At 40.0% G+C, this 12,023-nt stretch overlaps 1 protein-coding gene across 1 annotated transcript in view; it reads right to left on the bottom strand.

Moving 5' to 3' along the window:
* ARHGAP26 (Rho GTPase activating protein 26) overlaps nucleotides 1–12,023 on the bottom strand; it is a 389,295-nt gene that overhangs the window by 22,303 nt on the left and 354,969 nt on the right. Inside the window, 1 exon segment of the mRNA XM_018562857.1 lies at nucleotides 883–987. Within this exon segment, the coding sequence (XP_018418359.1) occupies nucleotides 883–987 (105 nt within the window).

Here is a 12,023-nt window from a genome sequence, read left to right as displayed (position 1 = left end):
CTCCAGAAAACACATTAGGCTGTAATTGTTTTTAAAAATCTTACTGGACTCAGCTGAAAATAACTGTCACTTTTCTTTGATAAATAAGTCCCCTTTTCCAGGGTGAGTTAGCTTTATGAATTAAGACTTTTGTAACAATCAGCCTTTGTCATCTGCTGGTCATTACTCAGAACAGCAGCTCAGGCCTCTGCAGCACACACCTACCCTTATAAAGGATGTTTAAATTTATTATGGGACATTTAGTCTATGCTTGATCAATAGGTTGGCCTGTCTGCTCACACCCTGGATAGAGCTCTAATCTGAGACTGACTTCTGTCAGTCTGTTAATGTCTTGGATTTTTGCTGTGAATTGTTTGAACTGTGTTGGTTCTTTAGTCTGTGCATCTCATGATCTTTACCCTGTTATCCCCTGCAATTGTCAGTCATTGTTTACTTGTCTGGAACTTGGACTATATTTAAGATCTATTGCGTTAAGCCTGTTCGTTATGCCTGTTCCGTCTATCAACCTGTTGACTCTACAACTGTCTCTAGCATCTGTACTATCTGTTAGTTAGCTGTCACCCCTGATCACATAGTGGGTCCAAAAAACTCCATAACACACATCTCCCAAACGTTGCCTTATATTGTTTACTTGCAAACTAATAGTTGCGTGACAGTCTGTCTGCATCTACTAGACTGTAAGCTCTCACAAACAGGGCCCTCCTATCCCTACTGTACTGAAATTGTATTGTAACTGTACCATCCCCCATTTTTTTAAAGAGCTATGCAAACTGTTGGAGCTATATAAATTCTACATAGTAATAATAATAACAACAATAACAGTGTCACAACAAGAGCGTATAAGAAAAACTACATCAAAGTGAACATTTTTTATTAACTGACCTTGTCGGAGAAGAATCATTCGACGTTGAAGATGTTGGCATAGGGCTTGATGGAGCTGAAACCATTGGGCAAGTCAATGGAGATGTTGGACTTGGATTCAGTGAGCTGACCCAAAAAAAAAAAAAATGTATGTTAAAAAAAATGACATACAATATATCAAAAAATGACACCAAAATAATTTTCGTCTGTACAGTTATTTGGATATTTTTTATTTAGAAATTCTGTAAAAACTACAACTTTTTAAGCAAAAAACAAAACAATTGTTTACTTCCTTCACGCTTCCTTCCCCTTCTTTATTGTCACATCTTACTGCGATAAACCAAATTTCAGCTGGAGCTAGATGTGTTGTTGACAGTTAAACCACACAAAAAAATAAATGTGAACCGTTGTCTCAGTGAAGTTTCTTAAACACAAATTAAGAAAATGCTTAAGGAGAAAACAGCTGGGAAGCTGAGACAAACCATATTATGGAATGCACATTTTCAGCCTCCGTAACCAAGCCAAAACTGGGTTCATCCAGACATAAGCTGGTCTTCTAATTAACTAGATCTTCATTACTCATTTGTGGTACAGTGAGCAGTTTCAAGAAAGGAATTATATATGAGAGAGAGAGGAAAAAAACAACTAATAATGGTAATGTTACCATTACTGTTGGTTTAATTGGAAATTAAATAAAAAGAAACCTTTTGTATGATGTCTGCAGACCATGTCCCTGTTGGGAAGATTTCCCTTACTTCCTCTGGCAGGGTTTCGAACTCATCACCAACTTATGTACAACTAAAATTTCAAACAAAGCTAAATTTCAAACTAAATATTTTTTTTTCCTTTTAGTTTTGGATAGAATAGAGAAGGTGAGACCCCCTCTCAGGTTCTTGGTTTCTCTTTGTTGTGTAAAAGATTTTTTTAGCTTTCTGTCCCAGAATAAAGGGTTCATCAGGACAGAAAGTGAAATAGGGATGGAGACAGAAATAAAACACTTTTCTAGTTACAATTAGGAAAGTTGAAAATCTGTTTTTTTGAAGTCTGTGTCCTCACTGGAAATATTTGCTCTCACTTCCGGTGCTGGGTATGGGTTACAGTAGGAAGGGAAGAAATAAAACCCCACTCTTTTCAAGACAAAACAAGATCTGGCTAGAGTTGAGCTTTAACATTGCCAACAAAACTAAAACAGTTTGTAACACAGCAGGCCAGGTCACCCACACAAATCTTTATATGAGCTTAGCCAAGCTTTGTTTAAAAGCATTAACCGTCTGCTTTGTGCTGTTTAACGCAGTAGTCTGCAACACACACATTATTGATCTTAATGACTAAAGAAGGTACAAAAAGCAATAAAGCACATTAGTCAGATCATCTTTTATCAGCCCGTCTGTTCCAAAGTTGCTAATAAAAAGGGCCATTATCACTCACGCTGGAAACATTTACATAGTATTGCTAACACCTAGCATATATGAGGGAAAAAACAACTTATTGACTAGGAGTCAATATTGTTTGAGGTGAATCTGGCAGTAAAGTTAGTTTTGAACGTCTGACTCGTCTTAAGTTTATCTACCAAACTAAAAGATCACATAGAGCCAGCCATATATGTGTGTGAAGGATCAAGCTAAGCCTACATATATAGCTAATTTGTGGCTGGTGTGGTTTTTATTGCTCACTACATATTATTGTTTTTTGCATTTTGCTAATAAATGAATCCATTTGTTCTGATTAAATGTTATTCTAATTTGTCAAACCATCCACAACAACCATATTAACAAATTTTAAATTATCACTGGAAAGTATGCAACTAAAATGATACCCAAGTTAGTAAAGGCAGAACAGGAACCATACTCCCAAAAAAACATAATTCTTTAACAGTCTTAATTTGAATTCTTATTAAATAATAAAAACTACTTTTAATATGGGTTTTCTTGTTCCTGAGCTTTCCCTTGTAGACATATGCAATGCCAGTATCTTGAAGGTCAGTGCTTAAAGGCTTATGAATGACGGCATCAATCTAAGTTCTTTCTACGTCCTCAGCTGCCCTCCATGAAAAGACAAGAGTTGCGTTATATGAACTGTTTGAGGATCAGATCACAAAAGACCAAATGGAATTTAATGTATTGCACTTTCTGAAAACATTGAAAGGATATTGAAGAAAGCATCAATGCAAAACCATGATGGGATTGCTGCCAATGTGGAGGGAGGACCAATTACTCATGCTGTGTAGCTAAGCACAATTGGTCTATATCTGTCAAAGATAAATGATCACTTAGTAATAGTAGCCCCAGTTGGGATACTGAACGCTAACAAATCTTAGTTTGCAGCAGTTAGTATGTATGAGATGAAATGGCTAATATCCAATTTACACACAAGCCTGCTCATTAACTGTGCAGGTCCCTTATACAATAATTTCTAAACGTTTAGAAACTGCAGTCTTTATATAAACCAGTGTAGACGCTAAAGAAATGGCAAACGTTAGACTTGTATTTCTTCCCAGAAATACAAGAGAAAACACATGGGGTCCCCCCTGAAATTCCCAACCAGACCCTTGATCCGAGCACAGGCCTGGCATGGCAGGAAAGGGGGGGGGGGTTGTACGAGCGAGCGCCCCCCCCCCCCCCCTGCCATACCAAGCCACATGCCCTCTGCACTGGGAGGGTGCTTTTCCAGGGTCGCCCCCCTGGACAAGGGCCTCTTCACCACTGGAGGAGTTGGTTGTGCGGGCAGGGGGGCTAATTCACATCAGCGCACCTAGATGCGCCTCCCTTTGTGAATTAATAAGGGGTACTTGTACCCTACCCATTCACTAAAGGGTTCAAATAAATTGTAAATAAAAACACCAGACTTTTGAAAAAATCCTTTAACTGAAAACAAAAAAACATGTCTTTGACAAGACAAAAAAAATGGATCCACCACTGTAATCCAGGGTCAATCACGACGTCCAACGTTGTCCACAACAACAACGACGAAATGAAAATACATAGAAATAATAAAAATAAGAATAGAAAACTATGCCCCCCGACCCGGGTGAAGAACTCCCGCCGCAGAATGGCATATAAACAATTAGGCAGTGCTAGCGATGACAGCTACCAAGCTCCGCCCAAATGTTTACATTTGTACGGCACCTGACAGGTGAGCAATGATTGGGCAAAGTCAACATTACTTTGCCCAATCATGGCTCTTTAGTCCACAGTGCCGTGATTGGGCAAAGTCTTGCACCTGACCTGTGGTCAGGTGCAAGGCTTTACAGGGCACTGTGGGGCACTCAGCGGACGAACAGCCCGCCGAACACCCTGATAGTTTGTGTGTTTGCCGAACAAATAAACCAACAATGTCTGAGTCAAACTCTTGTTCGACTCGAACATCGAGCCCATCGCTAAACCTTAATTCTTCCTTTTGCAGGTTTGTGGACTATTGGCTCATTTCTAACCTTGCAGTTGTTCCCTAATTGGCCATGAGATGGCAGCCACTAGATGTTATATCTGTTATGGTTTATTCTTTCACGCAAGTCATATCAAATTCCAATTTTAATAGTTCACAAGGCTGCTTAAGATTTAATTATTGTTACTCTTTATTCTTCGTACAGGCCCACATTGCCCTTCACTACTCGCATATATGGGCATGTTTATGTAGGTAATACCCCGTTGGTATGTCCAGTTAATTATGCCTGGTTTTCCAATATTTCCAGTTCAGGCCTGTTTTTTTTCTTAGCCACCAGATTATGAAACATAAGACCTCACTTGGAAGGTCAGAGGTACAGGCATTCCACTGAAAAGGTAAATATTTACTTAAATTCGGCAATCTAAAGCCATGTCAAAATGAGTATTAAATGCTTTGGAGGCAATGTTACAATGGTCCTGTTACTCAGGACACACACCTTACTCTACGCAAGTATCAGTCAGAGTTCATGAATATACTTAGTGGCGGTGTATAAAAAAACCACAAAAAATTCCCAGCACACTTACCAGCTAGATTGAAAAACAAAAAACAAAATTTACACTGTCTCACAACTTCCATTAAAAACAGAGGTTCAAGTTGACAACTTTTGCAATATATATGTGGAAGCCACACTGCCTCCTCAAGGCTCCTCTGTAGTGTGGTCCTAACTCTAATCTATGAGAGTCTCCATCTTGGAGCATATATAGCAATGGCCAAATTGAGTGCAGTTATGCCTGGAGGTAGCCCATCACTCCTTTTGTCTTGTAGGTTAGCTGGTAAGTGGGAAAAGCCCATGTGCACCTCACTTTGAAAGTTAGTTACAAATTAATTTGTGCTGTTGCCATAGTTGTCAAAACTAAAACAGACCCCCAAGGGCAAGTATGTCCTTATTTATGCTACTCTTTCCTTAACACCCTTTGTGATAATTGGTCTGTAAAATCCACCATTGTCCTTATTGTGTTTAATTGCAATACATTGCAAGCTTCTGTAAGGACTAAAGCACATGATTTTAAGTTTGTTGTAAAGCACTGAATAACATGTAAGCGCTATAGCACAGTAGAGCCTTCTTAGAACTCAAGGTATTCACACGTCTCATTCCACCACCTATCCCAAAAATGATGGGATTCTTGTACTTTCCGTAAACAAGTTTTTTTTTTTTAAAGGATACAATGGAGATCTTGAATCTCTGACCACAGTGAATCAAAAAATTCTACAAAGCTATCAGAACATCTGCTGCTTTAAAGGATCTTGCACCTGAAGACAAATGGTTGTGTATTTTTGTGGAGACACAGGTCCTGGACACACCTCCAGAAGTAGGGCCCATTTCCTTGATTGCTCTGATGGCACCAGAAGTCTACCTGCCAACTGTCCACACCTGGATGGTAAATGCTGGACAAGCCTGAAACATGAAGTTCTTACCCAAGACAGAACCCTTTCTACTGCTGTTGCCGTGGCAAGACACCAAGTTTCTCCCTGATGTTTGATGTACGCTAGTACCATGACATTGTTCATATGAAACCAGAAGAGATGACCCACTGGGAGGACCAGTGTTGTAGAGACAACCATATCGCTTGAAGCACCAGAATGTTGAGCGAGAGTGGGATTCCACTGGTGTCCAAATCCCCTGCACCGACTAGGACCCTTCCAGAGTCTGGCAGGCTGGCATCAATAGCAAGAATATACCAAGAGATCGAGAGAAAGGGATTACTCCAACTCCAGTGCTGGATACCCCCCTTCCCACCCACATGCCAGAGAAAACCTGGTCTTCTGGCAGTGTCTGGCAAGTCAATTGGGCATCAAATCTAATACGAGATGCCCCACAAATACAGAATGTTGAGTATAAGACTCGAGTGGAACAATGCAATGGAAGTGCTTCCAAGCAGGCTACCATCAGACACAAGACTATCATGTAGTATTGCAGATTCAAGTGGCTCTGTAGAATCTGAGTCTGGTAGCAAAGACTTGAAAGTTCCTCTTGGGGAAGAAACACTCAGCTTGATCAGTGCTTGATACAAGTGCAGTGCTAAATCTAGTTGGTTCAGTAACCAACCAAGCTTTTGCAAGGTCTGTACCGTCCACATCTCAGAGCCTGTGCCATTTGTTACCTGAACGGGGGGCCTTCCAGATATTCCACATGAGTATGCCCTGGGATTGCAGCAAGACTGGAAGTACTGGATGCTGACAGAAAGCAAAGGAAATGCTGATGCACTGGAGAAGTTGAGACCCCCAGGTATCCTGGATGTTAGTACGGCCAAAAAATGAACCTGAAGAAGTACGGCTTTAAACGACCTGATAGTGTCCATGAGGAAGAATTTTTGGGAATGAATGAATAGATTTAGGGCTTAGTACCCATAATGGGTGGGGGGTGACACCCCCTTTTTGGTTTTGGTAGAGAGAAAAAGTTAGAGCCAAAAGGAACCAAGTTGGGCTTCCTGGTGGGCTCGGCTGCAGAGATCAGGATATGTATCAGTGCCTGTGATTGGCGGTGCGACACTGTCAGCTTCCTGGCGGGCTCAGCACATGGAGCTGCGAACACGCCCGAGCCCATCACTAGTGATAAGTACCAAAAAGAGCTGAAATAATGTCTCTAAACCTGGGAGCCATGACAGCTGCCTGCAAATCCTCAGCAACATCAACTAGTAAGAGGCTGCTAGGCCAAGACAGATTTTGATATTGTTTACTGCCAACAAGTGACAATTTGTTCCATAGATGCCTGCATAACTGCAGTAAAAGCCTTCCAGGTTAAAAACAAGTACACACCTGATTGAGCTAAAACAGCCACCAAAGAATGTAGGGACTCAAACAGGGGACAGTGGTCCAGGCTGGTGGAAGTAGGCCCTAAGAGGGAGAACAACACGTCGCTCTGGAGATAGGTGGCTGAGTAGCAATAGATTACAGTTACACATGCACAGTTCTAAGCAGGCACAACGGGAAAGATTAATCCCTCTATGTACCCTAGGGAGCGGTGTACAGCTAGGTGCTTGTGCAGCCAAACCCACACATAGCTAATGATCTGCTAGGATTTATACTATCCAGCCGGTCACCTAGTTCAGCTGTTCATTGATGGCCTTGCAGACTGAAGAAAAATAAAATCAACACGTTCCTGCAAAAGGAAACTAAGATTTCAACCAGAGAGTTTAACTCATTGATACTAGGAAAAACTGGGCTGCCTCTAGCAGATTGGGGGTTGGCCACAGTCAGTGGCCATCCCTAGGCTGTGCTTTAGTTTTTTGTCTATTGTCCCGAAGATGGCGTTATAACCCAATGGTTAGAGAGTCAAGATCTCCGCCGGTGTCCTCCGGAAGGAAAAAAAAAAAGATTATTTGTAATTTTGGATTAGTGGGTGTATCTATACAAATTATTCTTTCTACGTCACAAAAGCCATTTTTTCCATGCACTGCACTGATTATGGGCAACAAGCCTGAAATAACACATTCAGTTTGGAGTAAGTGGCTTTAAAAGACATATATTTTGCTATATGTGTTCTATACTGCAGTTCTGCCCACAATCCTGAAATGAGGAATAATTATCATATATTTGGGTATGTGATAAAATGAGACTAATACATTCCTTCGGTTAAAAGGGGGCTCTACTGCGCTATAGAACTGGTTCAGCTGGAAAACGTTTGAATTTGTTTAGTCCCTTCTCATCATACTATTCACACTTTCATTTCAGTGCTATATAAAAACTGAAAACAATAAATTACAGGTTGTATTAAATAATTTCAGCAGTGCCGTTTACAACACTATATTCTTTTCCATCGCATCTATATCCTTATTAATATAAATACAGCTACATCCGGTATGCTAAAATTAAGTGATAAATTGTAAATACAGTCTTTTGCTGAATAAATTAGAGTGGGGCATGATGCATTTCAAATATAAGAATCTATGTGGAGCATAAATCGACATGCCAACAGTGATTTATATGAGCGGTTTAGCCAAGAAGTCAGCAATATAAATTATCTCCTCGGCCCCAGTAATGAAATCCCTTTTAGAATTTAATGTATGAAAACCTCATCAGCTTGCCATTTCCACCCCCAGAATTGCTATGTTTTATAATACTGTAACTCAAGTATGCGGTACCTGCTGGGCAAACCGATAACTTGTTGTTATCATGGACTACGACCACACAAAAGTTCTCATGGACTACGACCACATAAAAGACATGTTTGTCTCCAAAAGAATGCGAGTTTGGAGACACTTGAAAAGACCAAACTTGCTATTTTAACAAAAATGTCTGGAAGTACTTAGTTATTTCTGTGCATTGCAAAAGATTACGAAACATTAAAAAGATTATGATAACGTCAGCATACTGGCAAGCCAGTGTAAGGGTATGCAGATATCTGTAATAGCTACCACATTTATGAATGAAGTACTAATACAAATACCCAAGAACCAAATTCCAGAGGATACTTAAATCCAGGGTGATCACAAGTCAAAGGTCCCTTTGACCACCAGACAAGGTCTAGGCCAAGACCAGTCCCAGAATTAGCAAACAAAGCATTCTTCTAAATAGGACTAATGCTGGGCATGCTTGTTGCATGTGTTCTTCCTCCCACTCTATGCCTATAAGTACCGGGGGCCTGTATGTAATAATGTGTGTACAGTGTGCTGTCAACCAGCAGCTGGGAGACCATTACACTGGTTCTCAACCTCTAAGCAGCTTTAGCAAACAGCAACAGAAACACACAGATATTTCCCTGAGAATTATGAAAGATCAGTCTTTTCCTCATTCAAGTGAGTTGAGGCACAAATGTAGCATTCCTGTTCCTTTTCTTTTCTACATAAACTGATAAACTGGGCCCAGAATGCATGGCTTCTTACTGCCTTCTCAGTCAGGAATGTCCCAACTGTCAAAGTGAAGTTTAAAATGAAACCCCAGATTATACCATTAAACCCTGGTCATGTAAGCCTAAAAGACAGCCCTTAGCAAACTGTATTTGTGTTTTTAAATTACAAATTACTGTTGAAGCACAGAACTTGCACATATAACATATGACCTTTTAATAATAATTTACATACCTAGTGCAGTGTGTAAATTATCATTGTTTTCCTTGAGTTTGGCTTTAACCTGACTGCACACATTTTGTGCCAGATTTAAACTGGCAGATCAACATTTACCAACAAGTAGCATAAGCTCAAATTTAAAAAGTTCAATTGAGTAGACCATCATACTATATAGCTGTTTGAATTGATTTGACAGAAAAAATCTAAATAAGAGCTGTCCAGCATTTGATCAGCATCAGTCACACACAGACATAACATCAAGCTTCAGCCTTGTTCGTAGAATCTTTACATATTGTGATGTTATATATAACCAATACCCCTAATGCCTAATCGCTAGTCTAGTTTACATTACCTTATTCTGTGTAATATTTTTTTTTATTATTTGGCATGTGGATGCCCAACCATAACGGCCTTTTCTTCAAGTGTCTTTTGGGAAATGATTTCCTACAGTTCTCACAACACTGGACATTTTGCCAGGTTAGGACGACAAGTGGACTGCCCACAGGGTACAAAATATTGCTGCAGATTAAACCTGAACTTTAGACAGAATAATCAGACACACATTATTCTAGCTCTGTATTCTTTAATACATCATTCAATGTATTTTTGTTTAAAAGCAAGCAGTGTAAGTATGTGAAAATGGCCTAGTATAAACTTCTTGCAAACCCCTATACAGCAGAGCTGTAGATAAGGGAGAAACAGCACAAGGAGCCACTCAAGTGTGCTGCAGCGTTCATAAGGGAGTAGCAGAGAAATACGTTTATCAGTATGCTACTTTTCTTCTGACTGTCCGGTCTCAGGCTAAGGGAGGAACAAGACTTGTACAGTAAGCGTTACCTGAATTGCACTAGAAAAAAAAAATCAGGTCTCTTGCACTGCTAGACATGACAGTGCTAGCAGAGCTGTGTAAACCTCAGGCCTGGATGAAGAGAAATACAAATCCTTTGGCAAGGAAAAAAGGTCTCGTATCTATTTCATGTGGGTATTTAGCAGTTTGCTAAGAGTTCAGCTTTAGGCCAGGGCTTCATCATTTGATAATTGATGACATTTCAGATGAGCCACTTTTCTATAATCTTCAGTTGATCTAATTTCCCAATATCTGACCATTTTGCATATGTGAACAATTTATTAAGTCTGACCATCCCTTTACTGCCCATTTCCTTTTAAAGTAATATACTGGCAAATTATAAGGTTTTCATAACTCCAAAAGTCTTTACCAGATATCAGTAAACTAAGAAATTCTAAAACTGCATTAGTCCTCGTTTGTCTGATTTTCAAAATAATCATCAAAAATAATTTTGGATTTAAATGTATAACACTGCAGTATTCTTATACACAAATCCAAAGATTGACCTGAATTCATAGACAGAGAATTTGACAAACATTAAACGTATTTTTCTACTTTACAGTCACAACTTCCTCTATCACACAAAAATAGCAGCTCCGGATGTGGTCAGATTGCATAACAACTCACTACAAATCACACTATATACTGTATTACCACCAAAAACCCAGCATAACCAGCTGCTTTGCCATTTCCTTTGTTAAAGAGCAAAGCTTCTGCTGTTCACCTTTATGACTCTAATGTTAGAGCTTGGTTCCCCTACTATTGCAGTTAAGCTCCACCCATCCAACTCCTTTTCCAATGACAGTGCCTATATCACAAAGCTAAAAGGTACATGTTCACATCCTAAGGGTACTTTTAAAGTGCCCTGGAAGCCTCAAGCGTGAGTTCTATTAAACAATTACTGAGCATTACTACTAAATTGCCATCAAATATGATGGTTGTGATATTTGTCCTTGGTGGCCAATATCAAAACCTGGGGTATAGGAGGTGAGCTATAACGACTCCATGGTTGCTATGGTATAATAGTGCCCCCTGGGCCTTGGGATCATCTTGAGGATTTACCTGGTTTTTACAGGTCACAGATTTGCTGTAAATATTAATCTTACATATGCTTCTCACACATTAAAGTAACCCTTTCAGGGGGTCTACAAAATTACAAAAGGACTAAACTTACCTGTACGCCAGCCCATTTGCTAAAACACTGTAGCAGAGATCCTGGCACTGATCCGATTCCACATTTCTGGGTGTGTATAAAGTGCAAAGTGTATAAAAATGCCCCCATCTGGCCTCTGTGGTTGCTTTCAACAATACGTAAGTCACTGTTGTGTCCTGCAGTGACTAGGGGTCAGCAGGAGACTGTGGAATGTTTTTGGAAGACTATTGCATGTAATAAATTGAAAAATCTAGGAGTTAAAAGAGAACTGCCACCAACAAAGAGCTTTGGACCTGTAGCAGGTGGCGTAACTGTAGCTGGCTTTAACGAAATGCTAATTCCAAGTTTGGGGAAAATAAACTGTCCATTACATACAGTGCAACTCTAACCCCAGTAAACACTCCTTCACTTACCACTGAAAATTTGCACTGCTCATGCGTATTGATGTACAGCCTCCACCACATGCACTTCCACACCTCACAATTTAATTTTAAGATCACATGTTAAAAACACAGAGAACTGCATTACGACTGCAGTCCAACCTGAATGTGTTAAACATGTAAACACTAACAGGGTTATTCACAAAGCTGCCGAAGGCAGCAGAGTTAATGACCGAGCCGGAGTAAACAGAGACGAATTAAGTTTGGCTATTCACTCATGCTCAGTGCAGCTGATTACAGCCATACATAGCCTGCCTTTGGTCAGCCGAACATGC

Source organism: Nanorana parkeri, unplaced genomic scaffold (genome assembly GCF_000935625.1).
Source record: "Nanorana parkeri isolate BGI_ZX_2015 unplaced genomic scaffold, ASM93562v1 scaffold607, whole genome shotgun sequence".
Lineage (NCBI taxonomy): Eukaryota > Metazoa > Chordata > Amphibia > Anura > Dicroglossidae > Nanorana > Nanorana parkeri.
This window is presented reverse-complemented; position numbering and strand designations above follow the sequence as displayed.